Consider the following 22,744-nt stretch of genomic DNA (forward strand, 5'->3'; position numbering starts at 1 on the left):
ACTTTGGAAAGATGGATGGGTAGAAACTTTATCTCTAAATATGTTTAAATGTGGCTCTAAGTAGTTTTACATTTTTAATATTTGTCACACATTGAAAAGAAAGATTAGAAACAATACCATTGTAAACTATAAGTATAGGTCAGATGTGCTTATTTCTAGTGCAGACACTTCTCATTAACTCCTCTCTTTTGACAAGAAATTCTTGTGCTTCAAGTGAGAAACTGATCCATTATAACAACTGCAATATTGTTTCTAAAACACACACTGAATTAAAGCTGAGTTGATGTTGTCTAAAAAGAAAGTATGCGACTTAATAATTAATATAAGTTGCTAAATATATTTAACAAGCCTTCTGTGTTCTTCTCATTTTAATAGAGTGCAATAAACTATTTTCTCTCTTCACGTGTCCAGCACCTAGTGGACATTAAAGGTATAGCAGCCAGGAAAAGGAAATGACAATACTACTCTGCCGCAACCAAAAAAAATGTCCTTCACATATTTCCGGGTTATATTGTGTATTCTTTCGCGAGACACAAATTGCGTCAAATTAGATATTGTCCAGGCTTTCAAACCTTGTAGCCTATCGATTTTTTTTTTCATTTTTTAAGCTTTTGGTACAGATCCTTGAAGTTGCTACAACTATTGCTGCAGTCATTTATACCATGAAGACGAATACCTTCGCATACGACAAAACGGCTCACAGCGGCCACATTATATACTTGATTATCCTTTGTCAGGGTTGTTGGGTAGCTTGTCAGGATGGCCGAGCGGTCTAAGGCGCTGCGTTCAGGTCGCAGTCTCCTCTGGAGGCGTGGGTTCGAATCCCACTTCTGACAACACATTTCTTTTCCTGATCATTGGTTTTTGATCACTTTGTACGTGTAGCTGCTTCATAAACGCACAGAAAATTAATATATTTCAATGTCTTCTAATACTCTTAAAGATGTTTGACCACCTGCCTCTTCAGCAATTTGGGGCCCACTCAAAGTAAATGTCTCAAGTAACATGTACTACATTTACTGCATTTTCAGTAGTAATTCAAAATAGTATTTAGTGTATATAGATTAAAAATTCTTAATGTGATTAAAAAAAAATTGCAATCATCTGAGTCATTTTCAATTTCATAAATTAAATTTATGAAACTTTTAGGGTACAACCGGATATTTGCTGTAAAGCAAATATCCGGTAATTTTGCAGATTTTAGATGAACTATATTTTACACAGCGTGTAACAGAAAATGCAATGGGAACAATATCAAAGATTATGCATTAAATATGCTGAAATATGGTCATGGAACACCAACAAAGGGGATTAATAAATCCTTCATGGACTGAGGCTTAACAGTGACTGGAAGGTAAAAAGGTGAGCTGAGCTAAAGCCTGTCTGGCCACACTATCATAGATTGGATTGGTGTGGCTTTGTCACTGTAATTATTAACCCCTTTCAAAACAAATGAAATTGCCTTGGGATGCACTTTCATTTGATTACACATTCTTGATCAAATTCAGAAGATGACATCTCTGTTATGATGTTTAATTTAATCTAATTGCATAATATTACAATATTGGTCTAATGACGCAAGAGTGCCTTGCTGGGACACCGACTTAATGTATCAGGAGTCTTGCTGCACAGCGGGCTGCTCCTTAATTAGCCCTGATATTTAAACTAGAACCAGGAGGAGGGGTTGCTAAGCTGGGGAATCACTGCCCACGTGTGAGCTGCAGGGCTGATAAGCTTTGTGGCATCCTGCTGTGACTGTGATCCGAAATGCTTCCACACATCGGAGGGCAGACAACTGTCAACACTAAGGATTACTCAGCATATGGAAGTTCATTTTATAGGCTAATAGAAATCATTTTATTTAGTCGTTAATGGACTCAGACACTTTTTTTTTTTGCCAAGTGTCAGAACAGTAGATATTTTATCTATTAAGGGCTGACATCCAGTAAAAGTACAAATCATATTTATCATAGTTAAGAATCTTAATTTGTTTCATTCTGAGTTAACTCATCAGTCATCTTATTGTAAAGAGTGATGGTGCTTTCCTCACAGCCAACACCATATCCTGCATTTCCTCTTGACTCAAAGGGACTAAAACCTGATTACTCAGCAGAGGGGGGTCACTTTGTTTTAGAATTAACTCTGGGTGCAGTAGTCAGAAATAACCGCGTTAATTCCCCTACCATTAACCATTAATCTCCTGGGAAAATAACATAGACAGTACACACATTGGGCGGAGAATGGACGCTTGTGTGATGAATCGTTTCTCACAACAAGTGACATCATAAGGAGCTGTTGACTGTTAGCAAGAGAAATATGTAATGTATTCTGCAGCAATTCCTTTCTCCCTGAAATGACTAACTAAAACTAAGTGTTCCCACTTTTAATATGACACATTATGCTACTGAAAAACAAGGGCATCTGTTAGGAGAAAATATAGCATTAAAAGTGATAGTTCCATAACTGTGCACGCCATAAAATCGATACTTCACCGAAGCGTCTTTTAATTTAAGAATTAAATCTTCTTGAGTTCACACCTGCAGTCAATTTTAGATAAGCCAATTATTCATATCGTTCAAGTTGGTCTGGAAATGTGGCAAATGTCTGGAAATATCAAAATCTTATAGATTTCGGGACATTTTGTGAGGTAAATTGGACTTAATATGTGTCATGGTGATAGACTCCTACCAAGGTAAATTACTGGAACTGAACCAATAGGTGTTTCGGCAAAGTTTTAGTTTGTATGTGCACAGCTCACAACCAGCTTGATGCAGACTATTGTTTCTTATATTTTTTTGTTCTTCTTATAGATTTGTTTGTTAAGTTTTGACAGGTATATACACAAGTTGTGAAATAATTTATCATAGTTTTAAACAGGGCTGTGTTGACGTATTATATCCATGGATGTCAAGGGGAGACAGCTGAAATTCTTTCATATAAAAAGCACAAGCAGGGAGCATCAAGAGAAACTAATCAGTTGTCTTATTTTGCCTCCGATTTTTCAAGTCAAGTAAGATTTCACCTAACCATATAGCGCTGCAGCGATATCCATGAATAGCAATAGGCAATTTAAACAACGTGATGTGATCAGAATTTTTTTAAACAGCATATCAACAATTGCTCACTCTGTAAAGTAAAAAAAAAAAAAAAGGACATTGTAGTTATATCATGCAATTTATTTAGTCATTCTGAAGTCTTGGTTATGTTTAGTTCACTGACAAATTTCCTACCCAAAAATAATAAACCGGCTGTTTGCTTCACTGAAGACCTCAATTGATTTTCCATATAAATGTATGAAATAGCCTTAAAAAACTGCCCTCTTTCCCCTATGACTTCTTTTGCTTCTTGGTTGTATAGCCAATAAGAGTAGAACTGACATCTGAATAGAATAGAAAAGTTTATAATGAATGTTACAACACCCCAAATGAAAATCATTTCAATATGACATAGACAGGGATTGTGAAAAAAGACTTTTAGAGCATCCAGTAAGTGCCGTTTTAAATGAACGTCAAAGCAGAAAACAAACATTCAGAAAACACAGATATTTGCTTAATCATTATGTGTTAGCGAGCATCCATCTTGATCCCTAAGCAAATGTTTAAACTGGCTTTATGCAGCGGTAAGGTCCAAGTCATGTGTCCAAAGCCTCAGCAGATTTCAGTTCAATCTCAGAGTGATTAGCAAGGCTTTTCAGTCTATCCTTAGTGTCCCTTGCATCTGATTAGCAGGCAGGCCAACGTCTGCAGGGAAGCTTTTGGACTGGTTTGCGAATCAAATTCTTGGAACAGTCCCGGTGTTTCTTTAGGAACTTCCATCCCACTTTCTACAGCTTTGGGACTATATTTCATTTTTGCCTTGTATAATTTACTGGATTATGGGTGTATGCAATGTAAGTATTCTTCTTCTTCTTAATATTCACCTTATTTTAGCTGAACTGCTCCATTGCTTGGATATTCCTATATGTTTTTTTTTTTTTTTTTTGCAGGATGGTAGTTTAATTTTGCTGGTTCGAACTTTTCCCAGACCTTTTGACCAACACAGGGCCTAAGACATGTAACCCATTAATCAAGGTGTCCAAAGCCTTGTATATTATTAGTTAAAGACAAAGAAAACTTTTACATTATTAATTCAGCGAGTAGAAGAAGGCACTTTATTAGTTTAGCAATAGATAAGTTGCAAAAAAAGAGTACTCTGCTCTTTTGTTTCTACCACCATTCAGAAATATGTAGATTTTTTTTGAGTATTTGACTCCCACTAAATTCATTGAACACCAGGACTGTATTACCAATGAATATTAATATTTATATGGTAAAGATAATCCACTACTGTAGGTAATGAAGTGGCATTGAAACATCTGACAAAGAATATCCTGCAGACAACAAAAAATGGCACATTTTATTTTTGATTTCTAAAATTCTGAATTAACAGAACAATAAGCCTTTTGTTCAAGATATATTTTAAATAAAATGCATGCGTTGCCTGTACATGTGAAAAATTAAAATAAAAACGTTGACAGCATGATCTAAAGGCATTGCACTAAATTACTTTTCCTGGCCACGTTTTTCCACAATGATTTTTTTTTTTTTTTTTTTTTTTTTTTTTTACTGTAATAAAGCATTACTAATACAAAAAAAGAGGTTGACAGACACAGCAGTTCTTTATGAATGTCAGTCAAGCTTAGCCTATTTTACCACTTCCAAAATTTCTTGCTTTGTATTTTATTGTTGACAAGAAGGCATTTCATTCCTTCAGAATTGTCCTCAACCCTCTAAGTACTGCCACAATAGGAATACATTGTGCTTAGTGATATTTTGACTATGGTTAGTAATCCCTGGATTTTTGTTGCAGGAGAAACTGGCAAGCAATCTATTTTTGTCAGAGAAGGGAGACAATCACCAAGGTAATGTCCACTTTCACTGCTTGCACAGATGTAAGCTTGTTATTTAAAGTCACTCGGGGGATTTATTTGTGGCTTTATAGCCATTATCCGTGCCTCCATTTAACGTTTGATCTCCGCACCAGTCACTACAATCCCTATGTAAGAACCATGTCCTTTGCATCCTGCTTAAAATGGGAAAGATAAATGTAGATTACGACTATTTTTATCTGCCAGCACTGCAAGCCAAGGCATTAGGGAGTCTGCTGCGCTTGAAAACTAACCAAAGTAGTCTGTGGAGTTTACTTTATGATGTCATTATCATCATAGTGCACGTCTGGTAAATTTCTACTTTTCTGGTTGTCAACCCTGTATCTGTATTTGGGAAGATTCTTAGTAGAGCAGTTGCAGATTTTTAACAAGAGCACCCAAAAATGCTGGAAGTTTCCCCTATCAACAGGCCATGAACGCTTACAGTTGTATTATCCTGATAGCAGCAACAGTCCAGAAATGATCTTCCTGCGAGAAGATTTCTGTACAGACCAGATATTTGGGAAAAAAAAGAAAAGAAAAAAGAACATAAATAACAAGAAAAGTTGTGGCAGACTGTTGTTAAACTTATGATATTGGTCATGGTACAATTTATATAGACAAAAAAAAGAGAAAATAATTTACAAATTTACATATTCGGACATATTCACTTGCACTTTCTGGGTGATTTATTTCCAGGAAGATTGTGGTAAATTCAAAATTAATCTTCTACACATCTACATCTGCATCCACAACATAATTTTATGTCTACCTCCTTGACATAAAATTTAGTTTTCAAATGTAAAATTTTTAGTTAATATATCTCACCCCTTGCTGTCTTCATAAGCATGACTTCCAGCTTTTCATGGCTTTCTCATCTTTCTTTTAGTGTTGGATTAAGGGGAGTCATGAGGAAAAGTTGTGGACCACCTGTCTCTAGGCCGCTTGTGAAAAACATGACAAACATCCGTCAGAGTTTGTCCGACCACCTTCTCCTGCTCTTCTGACATCTCAGGCCCAACCATCAACGCCGCGATACGCCAAAATGTCTCGTCACAAGCGCAACTTCCACTGCTTCAATGCAGTTGGAGGGGAAGGCTCCCACAAGTCCTCTCACCCTTTAGATCATCGCACCACCTGGCTACCAAAGATACCGCAGCGTGGCATGGCGGCCTATCATGAACTAGAGCAGGAATGCTGTCTTTGCCCGGCATGTCGACCCGCGCACACTTTAGACGATGTAGAGAACCAGCTGTTGCCTTTCTACCACGCACACCCACCATATTATCATCATCATCACCCTCACCAGTATGTTCTCAGTGGGCCAAGCAGACATGAAGAGACTCACTCAGCCAATGACTGTCACCTACATCACCAAAGATATAATAAAAAGATTGTGCTGGTGAAAAACAGCGACCCTTCATTTAGGAAGACCGTAATATTGCACCGTAGGGGTCTGCGCAGCTTTGATCTGTTCTTGGAAGAGGTTTCTGAACTCATGCAGTACCACATCAGGAAGCTGTACACTCAAGAGGGCTGTAAGGTAAGATGAACTAGATAAGGGTGACTCCAAGTCAGTTTTACTTTTTATTGTAGCTTTCTTTTTCTTGAATTTAAATGTTTTTTTTCTTCCTTTTACTTAGTTTAGAAACAAAATGTTGAAATCTAATGATCGTGGTTATGCTAGGAATACATTTTGCTTGCATTGTTTCGGTGTCATAAAAATGAAAGAAAAAATGATGTCATGTTAAAACCATGTTTATGAGAAAAACTGAAAACTAGAGTGAAGTTAAGGGCTGTAGTGACAGAACAAGCAAGGATCCAAATCCAAACTGCATGCTAATCAGAGCCACAGGTTAAGGCATGAGCAACGCAAGTCATTCATTATAATACTATGTAACTTTTTAGATTTTAAGGCTTGGTGAATATGTCAAAATATGTCATTAAGCAAAAAGGATAACGTCTCCAATTTGAACACTTAAGATAAGCTGAAATATTATCACATAACATCTTTCACTTACTTCAGGCAATGGATAAATATCTTATTATGGCTTACAGTAAATAACACAAGAACCATATTTTGATCCAACTAAGTACTATTTTCCTCCTTAAAAATATAGAAAGTAATTACACAATAAGCAGGTGTTTAATACTTCTAATTACATGAAGGAAGGATTTTAAAAATCCCCCCTGCGTATGAACTGACCCTGACGGATAATTTGTGCTATTATTAAGGAACGTATTTAAAACAGCTCTTAATCTGGAGACAAAGCCTTTGTTAAATAGTAAATACCATCTTCCCCTGATTTGGTGTGTAATCCAATCCAGTTGACAGTGTTTACTTAAATTATGCTGGTAAATAAAATCTCATGCACAAGGAGAAAAGGGTAGTTATTGGTGTGGCAAGACAGGCATAAGTGGCATTAATAACACCAGTGTCTTAAGAAAATATTGGTGTTATTTATCACGTGAACTAAGTAGCTTTTATGAGTCAAGTGGGGTAGGGATTATTAGTGTGTGTGCGTATGAGGGAATGAAACGGGGATATTCCTTCACACAGCCATTCAGATTGTGGATATCTCCCCAGAAGCCCATTAATCTTTGTCGAATCAGAGCTATTTTTGAGCGAGGAGAAACAGGTCAATGTTGAAACTTTGCTGCTTTGATACCAGAGGTGTTTCGGAAATGTGACTTCCACGGTGGCAATTAATTATCTTCACCTGGGCTTTGTGTGACCACAGACGAAGCCATTCATCTACCTTCTCTGAGACTGGATTTAAAATTTGAAAGTGCAAAGTCATCGAAACCAAATATACATGAGCAAAATGAAAACAATTCGATATTTCAACCTGTTTTTTTTATTTTTTTATTTTTTTATTTTTTGCCATTTCCCTGTTGCCAATATAAAACCTTGGCAGCAGTATTTGATGCTGAAAAGCGTACATGGAAATAAAGTTGGCAACTGGCAAAGTTTTATATCTGTGTTAGACATTGTACAGCTTCTACTTTCAAATATTATACTGGGCATTCCACTTAAGAAGCTAAAAATTGAAAGTTGTACACAATTGGTATATAGCTAAATTTTTACCAGAACCTATTACAATATACCTATATCTATTTATATCTACTGAGCAATAAAATAGCAAATCAACAAAGTAATATTTTCTAATAAAGTAATCACATTTTAAGCACTGATAAGGTGTTTGATTTAATCAATCATTTCTTAAGGAGAAGGAAACAGATGTAGTGACAGGAATTAAGCTAGATACCATTAAGTCAAAAATCAACAATGATACATTAAAATCAATCTTCATATGAACAGGAAGTCAGAACATTTAATAAAATAGAGTGTGTAAGAACACTTGTTTTCTAAGTTTCTGTTAAAAGGCATATATCCTTTTATATCCTTTACGACATATCAGATCCTTAGAAGGCATTAGAATAAGCATTTAGCTTCATTATTAAGATTAACTCGTTTATTAACTTGCAAAACTAGATAGTTGTTATCAAAATATAAAAGATGTGTTGAGAATCTGAGTTTTCAAAGCTAATTTTAGGTATTAAGTAAAAGGCCTAAGAATATTGTTAACATTTTAAATACAACCTAATTGCACAGAGGCAACTTCAGTGTGGGTTTTATGTCTTTATTAAAGTTCATTAAATGTTTTTTTGTTCTCGTGATCAAATAGATTGTGATATTATCTGGAAACAAGTGGAACGCCATCTTAAATTTACTAAACACACCTCGGGGGCAGCAAGTACAATAAGGAGCTCCAAATTTAATTGGTGGATTGGTGTTGTCTGTCAAGTTTATAATTAAACAACGCTCTTTGCTTGCAGATTGACAGCGTACAGAGTCTTCTGCAGTGCCCAGGCGTTCTCGTTTGTGTGGGACGGGAGCCTTTTCACCCATTAGTCATGGAGGATTTTGAGAAAACGTCAAGCTGTAAACTTCCGAAGCTGAGTGGGAAGTCGTGTCCCGCAGAACGCACTGACGGAAATGAAAGTAAGCGAAACAATCTTTGCTTGTTCACAGAACAATATCTTGACCCAATATGTGTTAAGTTAAAGGTCGAAGAATTGTTTTCAGTGCCAGACATATTTTCATTTTATTATCTGTTAGATTCCATGTCATCAAAAGCAAGCGATTCTCTGACTTTTGGTAAATGACCACAGATGCACAAGATCACTAATTTTCTTTTTTTGCTTCTTCCCTACTGCTGTTTGATTAATTAAGGACTCGCCACAAAGACAAGTATCATTCTCCCAAACCTGGGAGATGACAAGAGAGCCACCAAGCACTCGGTATCATCTGACAAATCTGTAGCAGATGGGAGAGACTCTCCGGACTTCGTTAGTTCCTGCCCACCTAGTGGCAACAGTGTGAGAGAAGATGACATAGAAAAACGGGTTCGTGTTAATAAAGACGGAAGTTTGTCCATGGAGATGAAAGTGTGCTTCAGACTACCAAATGACGAAACGTTACACTGGTCTACAACAGTAAAAAAGACAGCAGGGCGAACCTACGACCACATCAAAGCCCACAACGATCCTAATTTAGCACAAATTAGTGACGCGAACTGTTCAGAATCAGAAATCATGTCAGCTGATGAGGCGTATTTCACTCAGCACTATCAGGGGCGCAAGGAGAAACCTCACTGTCCTTACTGCTGCAGTCACTGCCAGGGTTATGAGACATGGAAAAATGTACCAGGGGCACACGGTGCAAGACGGTGCAGTCATACTTCTAGTTCAAGTGCATCCTCCCGTAGAGTGGTTTCTAGAAAGACAGTGATTGAAAAACAAACCATGTCGAGATCAAGTGAAGAGCTTGCAGACCACGTGGTGGAGACATGCATTACGGAAAGTATTGAGGCAGCTGAGATGGTGGAGTTTTGCACCATACAGAGGGAGGCGTGTTCACCAAAGTGCAATGTGAAACTATCCACTGTGGAAAATGGTGAGACCACTGGTATATATAAGCTTCCAAGGAACGTTGATCTCAAAACTGCTCAAGAACCAAACCAAAAGGAAGAAGAAGAACCCGGATCTGCTACATGTGCAGGCGATGTTGATGATGGGCCATTGTCCCAAATTAGCAGCCCTGACAGAAAAGAGGCTAATGGAAGTGAAGTGCTGGATTCAGGGTTGCCTTTTCCAAATCCATCTGAAGTCCCAAAAGACAAAGCATCAAAAACATCAGAGAAACGTAGCAAGCCAAAAACTTCAAAACCTCCTCATATCTGCCACTGTGGACAACCTGAAGGTGTTCAGATCGAACCAAAAGAAAAAAATACAATCAAAGATTTAGAAGAAGGTTGGATGGAAAAAGTTGAATCGAGTGCCATGTCTGTGAAATCACATGCAGCTTGGAGTTCATCTAAATTAGAAGAAATTCATAAAGTCGACTGTTCAGAAGAGGAGCGAGGATCCAAAAGTGCCATGTCAGTTAATTCAAATGCCTCAACAAACTGCAATTCTGCTGTTCCAGATGTTTCGACTGAAGGATTTCAAGCAGGTGATGACAAAGAAAAGAAAGAGAGAACGCCCAGTAGCCTATCTGTGAAATCCTTTAAGTCCACTAAATCTGTAAAGGCACCGCCACCACCGCAACATCAGCCAGAAGAGGATGAGGATGATTCAGAGCTGAGGACACAGAGTTCCCTGTCAGCTTTATCCAGTGTGTCCGCTGAATTAAAAAACATAGCACAAGAAGAATCAGAGGATGAGGACAATCAGGTTACAGCTGAAGAAAACGAGGACAATAGTGCAATATCAGAGAAATCAAAAGGTTCAAGGACTCCAGGAGATGAAACTGAGGAAAACCTAGAAGACAATCAAGTTGAAGGGGGGAAAAGATCAAGTTTAATGTCTACTGCTTCTGGGAAGTCAATACTCAAGTTGGTATCTCCAACATCCAGGGCGTCTGTGAGAGCAACCAGTGCTTTGTCAGCAAAATCCAGAGAATCAAAGACCCCTGAGCTTTATAATACAAAAAAGGCAGACATCACGGAAAATGGTAACACTGAAGATGAGAGTGAACTGAGACCACAAAGCAAGCTGTCAGTCAAATCTGAAAAGTCTGTCAAATCAAACATATCTGCAAAATCAAACAAATTAAATCAAACAAAGGATTATTATTGCGACATCACAGAAACACCAGATACATCCAAAGCAAGAACATCAAGTGTGGCATCAGAAGCATCAGCTGGGTCAAAATCTGCGATAGCAACTGAACAAAACTCCTGTGGAGATGACGGGACACCTGAAAGAGCAGGGAGTGTCAGGTCAGTAAAGTCTGGCAAGTCACACACCTCTGTGGCGTCTTTAAAATCAAAAGCCTCTCAAGTTTCAACAACTCACTCTGGTAATTTGTGTGATGAAAGAAATGATCTGCATGCTACTGCGGGGAGATCAAGTTGCATGTCAGATAAATCCATTAAGTCAGACATTTCAGCGAGATCAAGTAACCCGAAAGACTGTGACAAGTTGAATAAAGGCGACGTGGCAGATGAGGAGCAGCGAGGACCTAGTGCTATGTCAGCAAAATCAAATGTGACAACTGAATCGACCTTCTCTAAAGCTTCAGGAAAATCTAATCTGTCAAAGCAAAGTGATGCTGTTGTTGAAGGAACTCCTGGAGATCACGCTGAACAAAGAGAAAGAGCTCCAAGCAATATATCAACCGCATCTGCTCAGTCCTCAAAATCACATGCTTCTGCAGCATGTGTAGAGGAGGAAGCCTCTGAAGTCTGTTGTAATCCGTCTGACGGAATATTTAGTGGAGAAGAGATCGAGGGAAGATCAGTGAGCTCAATGTCGGTCCAGTCACTTAAGTCAAATATCTCTTTAAGGTCAGGTAGAACAAACGGTTCTACTTGTACTCAAGCTGCTGATGCCACTGAGTCGTTTCTTCGAGACAGTGAGGAAATGAATCCTGAAAACAGAGCAGAAAACTGTACATCAGCCAAATCGGTTGAGTCACAAACAGTGAGGCCAGCAAGTGCTAAGTCTGCTATATCCACAAAATCAAAAAATTCTACTAAATCTACCAAATCAAATACTTCCAGCATATGTTCAAGCAGAAGGCCTGGTGAAGACACCACTGAAGAGGCAATTCCAGAGAGAGCTCTGAGTGTACTTTCAGTCAGATCTACAAAGTCAACTATTTCCATTGACTCTACAAAATCAAAATGTTCTATCCATGATCGGCAGGAGGAAAGCTACAGTCAAGAAAACGACACAGAGCAGCTTCTGGAAAGACCAACAAGCAAAGGGTCACATGTTTCAGAAAGGTCTGTAAAGTCTGCAGAAAGACCATGTGGTGTTTTATCAGACAAATCAAAAGTTTCTGATGTTGAGTCATGTGCATCTGTTGAAATTTCTGATAATGCAGATCGTGAAAATGCCACTGAACAGAGAGCTCTGAGTGCACTGTCAACGGAAACTGTAAGGTCAACTACATCTGCCAAATCTACTAAGGTAGCAGAACATGATGAACTTCACGAAAATATAACTAATAATGGAGAAATGGTGGAAAGAGCTGCAAGTAACATGTCTGCCAGATCAGAAAAATCAACAAAATCAAACATTTCAACAGTTTCTAAACGGTCAAAGGTTGATGCAGGTTGCTTGGAGGTTGTCTGCCCTGACGAAAGGGTTGTTGAAGGAGAGAATGAATGCAGATCAGTGACACCACTGTCAGTTGACTCGATTGTTTCGACTAAATCAAATAAGTCAATGCATTTAACTAGAGGAGAGGAAGATGGAACACCTATCAACAAAGAAGAGAGACGCAAACATGGTGAGGAAAGACCACCGAGCAGCATGTCAGCCAAATCCATCCAGTCATGCGTGTCGGAAATATCAATGAAGTCTGCAGGAAGAACACCAAGTTCTGCAAAAACTAGTACTGCTGAGGCTTGTTCAGGAAAGTGCCCTGATGAAAGTAACATTGAGGAAGCACAAGCAAGAGCAGAGAGCGTGATGTCATCCAAAACTGAAAGGTCAGCAAGCTCTGCCAAATCAAACAAATCAAAAGGACTGGGTAGTGGAGCAGATGAAAATAAGGTCAATGATAACAGACATGTGGAGAGATCCCCAAGCAATTTGTCAGTCAGGTCAGAAAAATCAACAAAATCAAATGCCTCCAAAGGAAGCAAAAGATTAAAAGTTTCCAAAATCTGTTTGGAAAATGAGGGTGTAAATTCAGAGGAAAGAGGCAATGGAAGTGAAGACAAACCTTTATCGCCTCGGTCAGTTAGATCAAATACATCTATAAAATCAAATAAATCAAAATGTTGCACTGATGCGCCAGTTGCAAAAACGTCAGACAATTTTAATTCAGATATTAAAAATGACAAAGAGGCAAATACAGAAAGAGCACCAAGCAGAACGTCAACAATTTCAATCCAGTCAAGTGTCTCAGAAATTTCTACCAAGTCTGAAGAGAGAGCAGCAAGTGGTTTGTCAGAAAAATCACACGCCTCAGTGATGTCAGACCTAAAAAATATTTCTGAAGTACCATCTGAAATACCTGCCCCTCCTGATGAGGTAGGGAGTGAAGAAGATGAAGAGAGAACAAGTGTCATGTCAGTCAAATCAATTAATTCATCAGTTTCTGATAAATCAACCAAGTCAGCAAGTCTGGATTGTGAGAAACCCACAGAGAGATCGTCCAGTAACCTGTCAATCAAATCAGGGAGATCAGCGAAATCAAATGCATCCAAAAGGTCAAAGGTTTACGAAGTCGATTTGGAGAACAGTGTTGACAATTCTGATGTAAGAATTGTTGAAGGGGAGAGTGAAGGAAGCGCCACTAGTGTAGTGTCTGCTCGGTCTGTAAAATCAGAGTGTGAAATGTGTGATGATGAACATGAATATCCCGAAAGACCACCAAGCAGCACCTCGACTAAATCAGTCGTCTCACATGTATCTGAAAAATCTGCCAAGTCAGCAAACAGACCACCAAGTGCTTCGTCTGCAAAATCAGCAAAGTCAGACACTTCAGCAAAGACTGTCAAATCAAATATATCTGATGCAATGTCTGGCAAAACTGTGGAAAGTCAAGAAAGAACAAACAGCGTTCTGTCATCCAAAACTGCTAAGTCAGCTACGTCGACAAAATCTCCTAAAGTAAAAGAACATACAAGCCCAACAGAAGAAGATGACGGGGAACATGAAGACAGAAATCTGAGCAGTATGTCTGCCAGGTCAGTGACATCAGCAAAGTCAAACATCTCTAAAGTATCCCAGGAATCAAAAACCTCTGCTGTCACTTGTGAGCTAAGTGCTAAAAGTGGTAACGAAGATGACTGTCAAGAAGAGCACAATGAGAGCAGGTCAATGAGTTCAATGTCAATCCATTCTGTCAACTCAGATATTTCTGCAAGGTCAGGCACGTTGAAATGTTCAAGTGATATCGCAGTTCAAGAGATCATCACACGATCAAATTCACCCGCTTCAGTTATTTCTATAAAGTCAAATAGCTCTGGCGTTTTTTCTGATACTAACCGAACTGGGGAGAGAACGGATAACAAAGCATCTCAGGACAGATCAGAGAGTGCAATGTCTGCAACAGAGGGATGTGTATGTGGTCTCGATCAGGTAGAAAGACCAGCGAGCAATTTATCAGTAAATTCTGCAAAATCAACAATGTCAAATGTTACTGGGACATCTACAAAATCAAAAACTTCTAACATCCCCTCTGCACATGAACAGGAAATTACTGCTTCAGATACTGAAGAGGAAGGAAACTCGTCGTCATCACAGCTGACCGAGTCAAATGTTTCTGGTTGTTCAAAAAAGTCCAGATGCTCTGATGTTGCAGCTGCTCGGAGCATTGAGACCCCCAGTGGAGACAACAGTGATGAAACAATGCAAGACAGAGCTGAAAGCTGTACATCCGTTAAAACAGGTTGCTCCCATGTATCAGAAAGAAGCACTGGGTCTAAAGCCTTTAGTCAGGCTAATGAAGAGGTGGATGAACATAAAAAAAGAAAAGAGAGTGCATCCAACACTTTGCCGGCTGAACTGGCAAAATCACTGTCCACAGAGTCAGAAAGGTCTGTGAAATCTAGTGGCTCAAACACTGATGGTGTACCAGATGAAGATTATGTTGCAGAAAGTAACAGCATTGCAGAGAGAGCAGGAAGTCGGGTGTCTGACAGATCTGCAAAGTCAAAATCTTCAACAAAATCCAAGAGATCAACAGGGGGAGATTTAGGTAAAGAAAACTCCAAAGAAGAGAGCTTAGAGAGAGTGCCGAGTTGCATGTCTACTAGCTCAGTAACAGAGTCAGTTGAGCAAGTTACAAGTACAAGGTCATCAAAACCAAACATTTCGAGAATTTCAGCAACTGCTTCTCAGGTTTCGGACACTACTCTCAATGATGAAAACACTAATGAAAGGTCATCAAGCAACATCTCGACAAATGTAAAAACTTCATCAAGAGTGACAACGCCGTCTGAAGTTACTTCAGTGGACGGCACTTCAAACGGAGAAGGAAAAACACAAAGACCGCCCAGCACTTTGTCAGCAAGATCTGCTAAATCTTCAAAGTCCAGTAAATCCACCAAATCTTCTAAGTTACAAATCTCTAATAAGCCAGATGACAAAATAAGTGTGGAGGACATGAAGCGTCCACCAAGTAAGTCATCAATCAAATCAACAATATCAAGGCATTCAGATGGCGGATCAAATAATTCTGAAATCTTAGCCATTTCTCCTGAAAATGTTGCTGATGAGAACACAGGCGACACTGAGATAAAAACGTTGAGTCCTGTTTCTGCTAAATCCCTTAAGACAAATGTATCATCTGTCTCTACAAAATCAAAAGCTTCATATTCACAAAAAGCCAAAGAAGAAGATCAGTCACAGAGGTCTCACAGTGTGTTGTCAATAAAGTCTGACACCTCTTCAAGAACCATACAGTCAAATGGATCTTGCATCACCCCTAGGGAAGAGACGGGGATGGATGAAGACAATGAGTCAACGTCAGAAGCAAAATCAAGCAAATTAATAGATCCTGATATTCCTAAGGAAGAATCCGACCCTCACAATGATGGAAAAGCTTCAAAGAAATCTGAGGGAACACAGAGTTGTATATCGACAAAATCCCGAAAATCAAAAAATACACATGTGGAAGAGAGAGCATTTAGTCCTGTGTCAACAAAATCAGCAAAGTCTGATCCATCTGAAGCACTAAGTAGATCTGAAGTGCCCTCAGTAACGATTGAAGAGAGTGAAGACAGATCCCCTACTGCCACGTCGTCAATGTCCAAGGCTTCAGGGCGTTCAAAAAAGTCAAGGACCTCAGACATTCATGGATCAAAAAGTTCAAAAAAGTCACAAAGTTCATTGAGTGTACACTCACATGTGTCTAAGTCTAAAAAAAACAATGCAACAGATGTCTCCACTGCCAGCGTGGTTCCTGAGAACACAGAAGAAAGTGTGACTCCTTCAGAAGTCAAAGAAGGCCCAGCTGATAAAAGAAGTTCTAAGACCAATAGGTCAAGAGAGCAGGGTAAAGAAGATGCAGGCATTTGCCTAAATAAACATCCAGTAATTTGCCACGCAGACTCAGATGAAAGTGACCTGTCACAAACCCTGTCTTGTTCAGATAAAGAGATTTGTGAAACTTCCTCCCCTGGAAAATCCAAATCTCATGTTTCTGACAGGATAGTAAATGGTTCAGTAGAAGCCACAGACACTGTCTCTGATAAAAGTGATACAGGCAGTAAACATAAGGAAAAGAATGATGCTAGTGACTTTGAGCTGGTTCCATCTATCTTACCTAACACATCCCCCACCGAAGTAGTAAATGAATGGCTTAAAACCTTACCAACAGAGAGAGTCATTTATGAAATGGAGGAACTTAATGAAAACAGCGATGGAGTAAAAGACAATGTTGCAGCTGAGGAAACAGACACACCAGAGAATGCTGAGAAGAATGAGTCTGAAGCTGAAAATTCAAAAGAAGTAAATGGCGTGGACAATGTCCAAAATGACTGTCAAACTTGCTTAGAGACACCAACTGAAGGTAATACCTGTACCCAGAGGGAAGATGACTCAGCAAAGTTCAACTCCTCCATACAAGTTATGAAAGTACTTTTAAACCCCAAGCTTGACAGATGCAACAGCTTACCAGAAATCTCACCTGTATATGGGCGTAAGCTAAGTACCTCAGCTCAAGGTCTTTTAGATTGCCTTGTAAAGTTGCAGTTAATAGACCACGACCCTAAGAATGCAAATGAAAAGAATGAAAGATATCAGGAGCTAATGAGTATTCTTCAGTCCCTTTGGCTTTCCAATCCCTCAGAAGAGGAGCATGTACAAAATACTAACGATCATCATTCTGTTGAGGGGGAGTACAATCATACCTCATCCTCTGGTGTGGATGTAAACAGTGGATCCACTGGTTCTGGGAAGAGTAGTGATGGAGTGAAGAGCAGCAACAATGTAAACGTTGATGGATCTCAACCTCAGAACAGTTTAATAGAGAAAACATACAAAGAAACAGATGCCCAGTGGAAACCAGAAATAGAAGAAGTAAACCAGGAAGAGGAGGATCCAGCCACAGACGAAACGATAAGAAGCAACGACAGTCCGAGAGAACCACCCGAAACGCCATCATCCTCGAACAAAAGCTCTGGAGAATCCAGCAGTAATGATGAAAATCTCTCCAAGAAATTGTCTCAAGATTCTGATCCCGTTTGGGTGCTAACGTTGCTAAATAAAATAGAGAGGCAGTTTATGACGCATTATGTCGGTGCAATGAAAGAGTTAAAAGTTCGATGGAGCCTCGGAGATACCGATCAGCTTGACACAATGATAGACGAACTCAAAACCGAGGTACACAACAAAATTCAAATAAGCATCAACAGAGAAGTGAGGAAAATTCAAGGCAGAGCGGGGTTGCCGAGACCCCCAACAGAGGCAACACCCAGAACCTCAAATAAACAAAGAGAAGAAAGAAGGCGGGGGGTGAAGCTCAAGTTCCAACAGTCAATGGATTCACAAGGTGAAAAAAGCGATTCAACAACAGGGACATTATACAGTGACCAGCGAGGTGAAAATATTGATGAATACTGTCCATGTGAAACATGTGTGGAGCAAAACTTTAATTCCACACCACCTCACTCCGTGGAAGTAAGAAGAACCGCACCCGTTGTTATGGACTACGACCTGAAAAGGATTCTGCTGGAGAAAACCGCAATTGATTGTGCAGCTCCCTGCAGGAATGACGATGACACAATGACGGCGGAAACACTTGTTGAAAAAGTTATTATTGGTGCAATAAAGGAAGTAGAAATCAATAAAATGCAACAAGTTGGAGAGGAAGCCTTTGAATTTACAGCAGGTGAAAAGGAAGCAGACGATGCCTGCCAAGACGATCGGACAACTATTGAAGAATCAGTTAAAGTTTTTGCTGTAGACAATGAGGAAGAGGAGACAGGCAAAGCAGGAGTTGAAAGACCAGGAAGTGAGAGTGGAGCCATACATGCCGAAGAAACAGCTTCAGAAGAAGTGACTGATGATGCAATCACACCATGTGGACAAAGTGGATTCGATGTGAATAGTGAAACAGCAGAGAAAGATACAGATATGTTGAGCACCGTCTCTGAGGATAAGGATAAAGAAGAAGTAACTGCGGCAATGCCAGTTAAATATATCACCGCTTCTACTAAACAGTTCCCTAACCATGCAGATGAAGTTCATGGTGACACTGCTGCTTTTGCCAATACTGAAGTCCAAAGCAAAGAAGAAACAGAGAAAGATGTTTCAGTGGACGCGTCATCGTCAACATCGTCAACCAAACTGGAAGCTTCCCAGGAGGATGAAAAAAAGGATTGGGTTAAGTTGAGGAGACGGTTGCTCCTATCAGTGCAAATAATTGGTCGTATGAAAAATAAGAAACAATCAATGATGACTGCTGAGAATAATGAAATGGTGAAGGATCAGACTGAAGAAGAAGAAGAAAGTGAAACAGAAACTGATGTGGTACAACAAACTATAACCTTAAGTGAAAATGAGCCATTAGAAGAGATTGAATGTAGCGAAACTGAAGATAAAGAACCTGCAGTTGAGGTTAGCGTAGCACAAACATCTGATGTCAAATCCAGCGAGGAAGAGAATGAGGAGAGTTTCTTAGAGGTGGGATCTAATGCAACCTTGTCGGAAGATGAAAAAGAAGCTATGGAAAAGTCCTCGGTAGCCACGAGTGAGCATAATCCTGTGGCAATCTTAACTGACCAGAAATCGGACATGGAGGAAGTCGGGGAAGGTACCGGTACCACCAGTGACCAGGATGCTGCGGAGGAGTCGGGTGGCAGCAGCGATGAAGATGAAAGTGAAGATGAAAGGGAGGCCACAATTAATGAATTATCAAGTATACAAGAAGAAGAAACAACTGGCGATGAGCTTTCTGTTACAAGTGAAACAGAACTGCAGAAAAACCAAGTCTCTGCAGTGGGATATGAAGGCACAAAAAAGAACGACGAGGCAGAATCAGAGGTTCAAGCATCAGAAAGAGAAGAGTTTGAAGAGGACAGCACAGTTGGTCAGGAAGAGACAATTTCTCCAGTCAATTCTAATGATTCTCCTGATGAGAGTGAAGCAGCCGCAGCTGAATCCTCTGGAGAATCAGACGAGGGTTCAACAACAGAAGATGAAACGGATGTTAAAAAACAAACTGCGGTCACAGGAGAAGATGAAACTGTAATAGCAGCCAGCCCTGAGAAAGCCAATAAAGCAGGGCAGGTCAATCCACAAGAGGATCCGGATGCAGAGGTTTGTAAGGGTTCTTTAACTAAAAGTGAAGATGAAAATGAAGAATCAGTGATAGCTATAAGTGAGCATATATCCGAGAAAGATTCAGCAGAGGAAGAAGGAACCGACACAGACGAAGAGAAGCTTCCCGCTGTCAGTGCAGATGAGTTTGCAGATGAAAACGGGGATTCATCAACAGAAGACGAATCGTCAGAAGAAGACAATAAAGAAGCAACCACCGAAGATGAGATTTCTACTCATAAAGAGATATTTCCGGCACAAAACGGTGAATCAAAAGATGTGACCGCTGAAGAGGAAGCTACAGCAGAGAGGACAGAGAATGAAGAAGCAGGAACAGTTGACGATGAAAAAACTGGCACTGCCAGTGAGAGTGACTCTGCAGAAGACATAAACGGCACCACAAATGACGACGACAGTGCTGAGGAGAATGATGACATGAGTAGTGAACGGTCAATTGAATGTGCTGAAAATCAGACAAAAGATGAGCAGACTGGGGAAGGAGCAACTGCAGAATGTACAAGTGTGCACAAATTTGAAGAAGCAGAAGAGGAAGAAGCGGTAGACTGTAAAGAGGATACAGGTAAAGTAAAACGTATACATGGTCTTGGTCTCGCAAGTGAAGCTGAACACGACCAAGATGAAGATGAGATTGATGCAGATACAACTGAAGATGAATCTGGTAAGGGTGAAGTGGAAGAAACCACAAGCAGGCAGGGATCTGACTCTGAAGATGAGACTAATGAAGAGAAAGAAGATAAGCTGAAAGAAGAACAAAGTATTGAGGCCACTGATGCTGAAGAAGAAGATACGGTTAAAAGCAAGAGTGACTCTGTAGAGGGTAACGATGCCTCTTCTAATGATGAAACTTCAGCTGCAGAAGCGGAACATGAAATCGACAAGGCTTATAATGTAGCAAACAAAAAAGAGCAGGGGCAAGCATCAGGAGGCGAAGAGTCTGATGTTTCCTCAGAGACTGATCCTGAATCTGCAATCGAAGGGAGCTCCAAAGCTGTGAGTGAAAATGAATCTGAGGCAGAAGGCAGCAGCTCAGCAATAGATGATGAAAATTCTGCAAACAACTTAAAAGCAGGCAAAGGTGAAACCACAGGTCAGGAGGACACATCAACAGTTAAAGATGATGATGATGAGTCAGGAGAAGAGGATTCAGATGCCAAGTCTGAAGATGAGGTTGTGGATACGACTCCACAAGAACGCACTGATGACAGTGAGTCTTTGAGTCAGGCTGAACCTGTTGAACAACTTTTCTTGGCCAAAGAACTTGAATCATCAGGAAAAATGGAAGAGAGCATTGAAGTTTTACAAGAAGAAAAAAGTAAAGAAGATACAACACCTCTTGAAGAATCTGAATCAGTCGAAAATGAAAGTGACTCTGAATCCAAATGTGAAGATTGCTCTGAAGCTGCCACGGAAGGACAAGAAGATTATAAACTAACAGATGAAGATCTGAGTGAAGTTGAAATGATTGGCAGCGAGATCACTAAGAGCGACAGTGGAGAAAAATCCAGATCTAAAGACCAGCGTGAAGAAGAGTGTGCATGTGAAGAATCTGCAGAGGAAGCAGAAGATGAATCTGTAGAAGAGAAGGAGCCACAATTTACTGAAAACAAAGATGCTGCTTTGAATGACGGCGTCAAGGATTCTGAAAAAGAAGATGAAGATACTGACACACCCGCTGAAGGCTGGAGTGGAAGCTTAGGAGACTCAGCTGACGGAGAAGACGAAGCCGAGGAAGACTCAGAACCTGAAGAAGACACTGCCGATGGAGAGAAGCCTTTTGTTGCAGACAAGCTGGGGAGTTTAGATGCAACAAAGAAAACTGCCAAGAAAACATTACTAATCCCTCTTGATACTTTGATGAAAGAGAGAGCTGAGTCGGAGGATGGTGCTTTTGCTGATATTGAAGATTCTGAGACTGACATGCATGACCAAGACGATGTTACAAGCCTCGTGTCAAACAGTTTGAAAAAGCTATAAGTTGACAAAAAAAAAAACATCAAGAGATTGGATTGCTTGATGAACATGATTTTGAAAATTGCAAATTATCTCATTCATCAGAAATGTGAAGGAAAACTCCTGCAAATTCAACAAAGGATAACAATAAAGTTCAGATTGCTCTTGTAACTTTGGATTTACTATGTTATTAATTTCAGATAACCATAAACTGGATGCACTTTGTTTTTTGTTTATTTTTGAGAATATGAAACACTGAAATGCTATATCTGCACTGCTGGTCATACATTTGCATGAAAAGAGAATCTGAACTACTTGAATGTATATACTGTATTTAGCAGGTTTTCATAAACAGTATATGATTGTAGTGCATTTATTCTGTTGAGGCAGAATATATTCTCCTTGTAGGACTAAAGTATGTTTGACCACATTTTGTCTAAATAAGTTCTATTAAAAACAAAGTCATATATTTTTCTAGTCAATAAAACAATGCTTATATATGTGGTAATTTTTAGCCCACAACAGTGTGGGTTCAGGGCTCACCATGACGACATGACAGATAAATAACAGGGATGAGAGTTAATATTCATTATTGTGATGCATAATATGATTTTTGCTCTGTTTCTTAGCCCATGCAGATGTGTATCAAAGTACATTCTTCTTAAGTAAGCTTTTGCTGAGTGAAACTGCACAAACTGTAACATCTTCAAAAATAAAAAACGTAAAGTGGTATCTTGGTTCATTTTTGTTCTCATCCCAACAAATTTAACTTTTGAAAAAAAATATATGATCGTTTTCCTATAAAAAAAATTACTTTATGTTTCCTACGCAGTTTTAAGTGATTCATGCATAAATGCCAATATACTAGATTCTTAGAAAAAAAATGTGTATTAAAAAACAAAATAAAACAAACAAAAACTTACTACTAAAAGCCAAGTCAAAACATTTCCATAGTTAAAAATCTATAAAACACACACAGCATCTTTTGTGTAAATGGTTGTTTTCTAGTCCTATTGAGCTAATATTATAATTATGAACATAATCTAGCACTGACCTTAACAGTGTACTTTACTGATC

The 22,744-nt window shown here is 39.3% G+C and overlaps 2 protein-coding genes and 1 non-coding gene across 3 annotated transcripts; all 3 read left to right on the plus strand.

The window, feature by feature from the left end:
• The first annotated feature begins 753 nt into the window (after positions 1-753).
• trnal-cag (transfer RNA leucine (anticodon CAG)) lies at positions 754-836 on the plus strand. The gene has a single exon. It is a non-coding gene; the product is annotated as a tRNA-Leu (tRNA).
• A 2,669-nt stretch (positions 837-3,505) lies between these two features.
• LOC106923254 (RP1 like 1) lies at positions 3,506-9,701 on the plus strand. The gene is given in 4 exon segments (XM_088002266.1): positions 3,506-6,449; positions 8,747-8,923; positions 9,134-9,593; positions 9,679-9,701. Coding segments are annotated over 4 exon segments (1,158 nt in total). The 5' UTR covers positions 3,506-5,951.
• On the plus strand, positions 9,575-21,795 carry rp1l1b (rp1 like 1b). Its single transcript, XM_088002124.1, has one exon. It carries the CDS (start codon positions 9,716-9,718, stop codon positions 21,689-21,691), a length of 11,976 nt encoding a protein of 3,991 aa, XP_087858250.1. The 5' UTR covers positions 9,575-9,715; the 3' UTR covers positions 21,692-21,795.
• Positions 21,796-22,744: the final 949 nt, after the last annotated feature.

Source organism: Poecilia mexicana, unplaced genomic scaffold, assembly GCF_051168715.1.
Source record: "Poecilia mexicana isolate PSO_F unplaced genomic scaffold, ASM5116871v1 scaffold_21, whole genome shotgun sequence".
NCBI lineage: Eukaryota > Metazoa > Chordata > Actinopteri > Cyprinodontiformes > Poeciliidae > Poecilia > Poecilia mexicana.

Bases quoted from the DNA above. Each gene is read 5' to 3' on its own strand.
- rp1l1b (XM_088002124.1), top strand. From the start codon at position 9,716: ATGTCGAGATCAAGTGAAGAGCTTGCAGACCACGTGGTGGAGACATGC.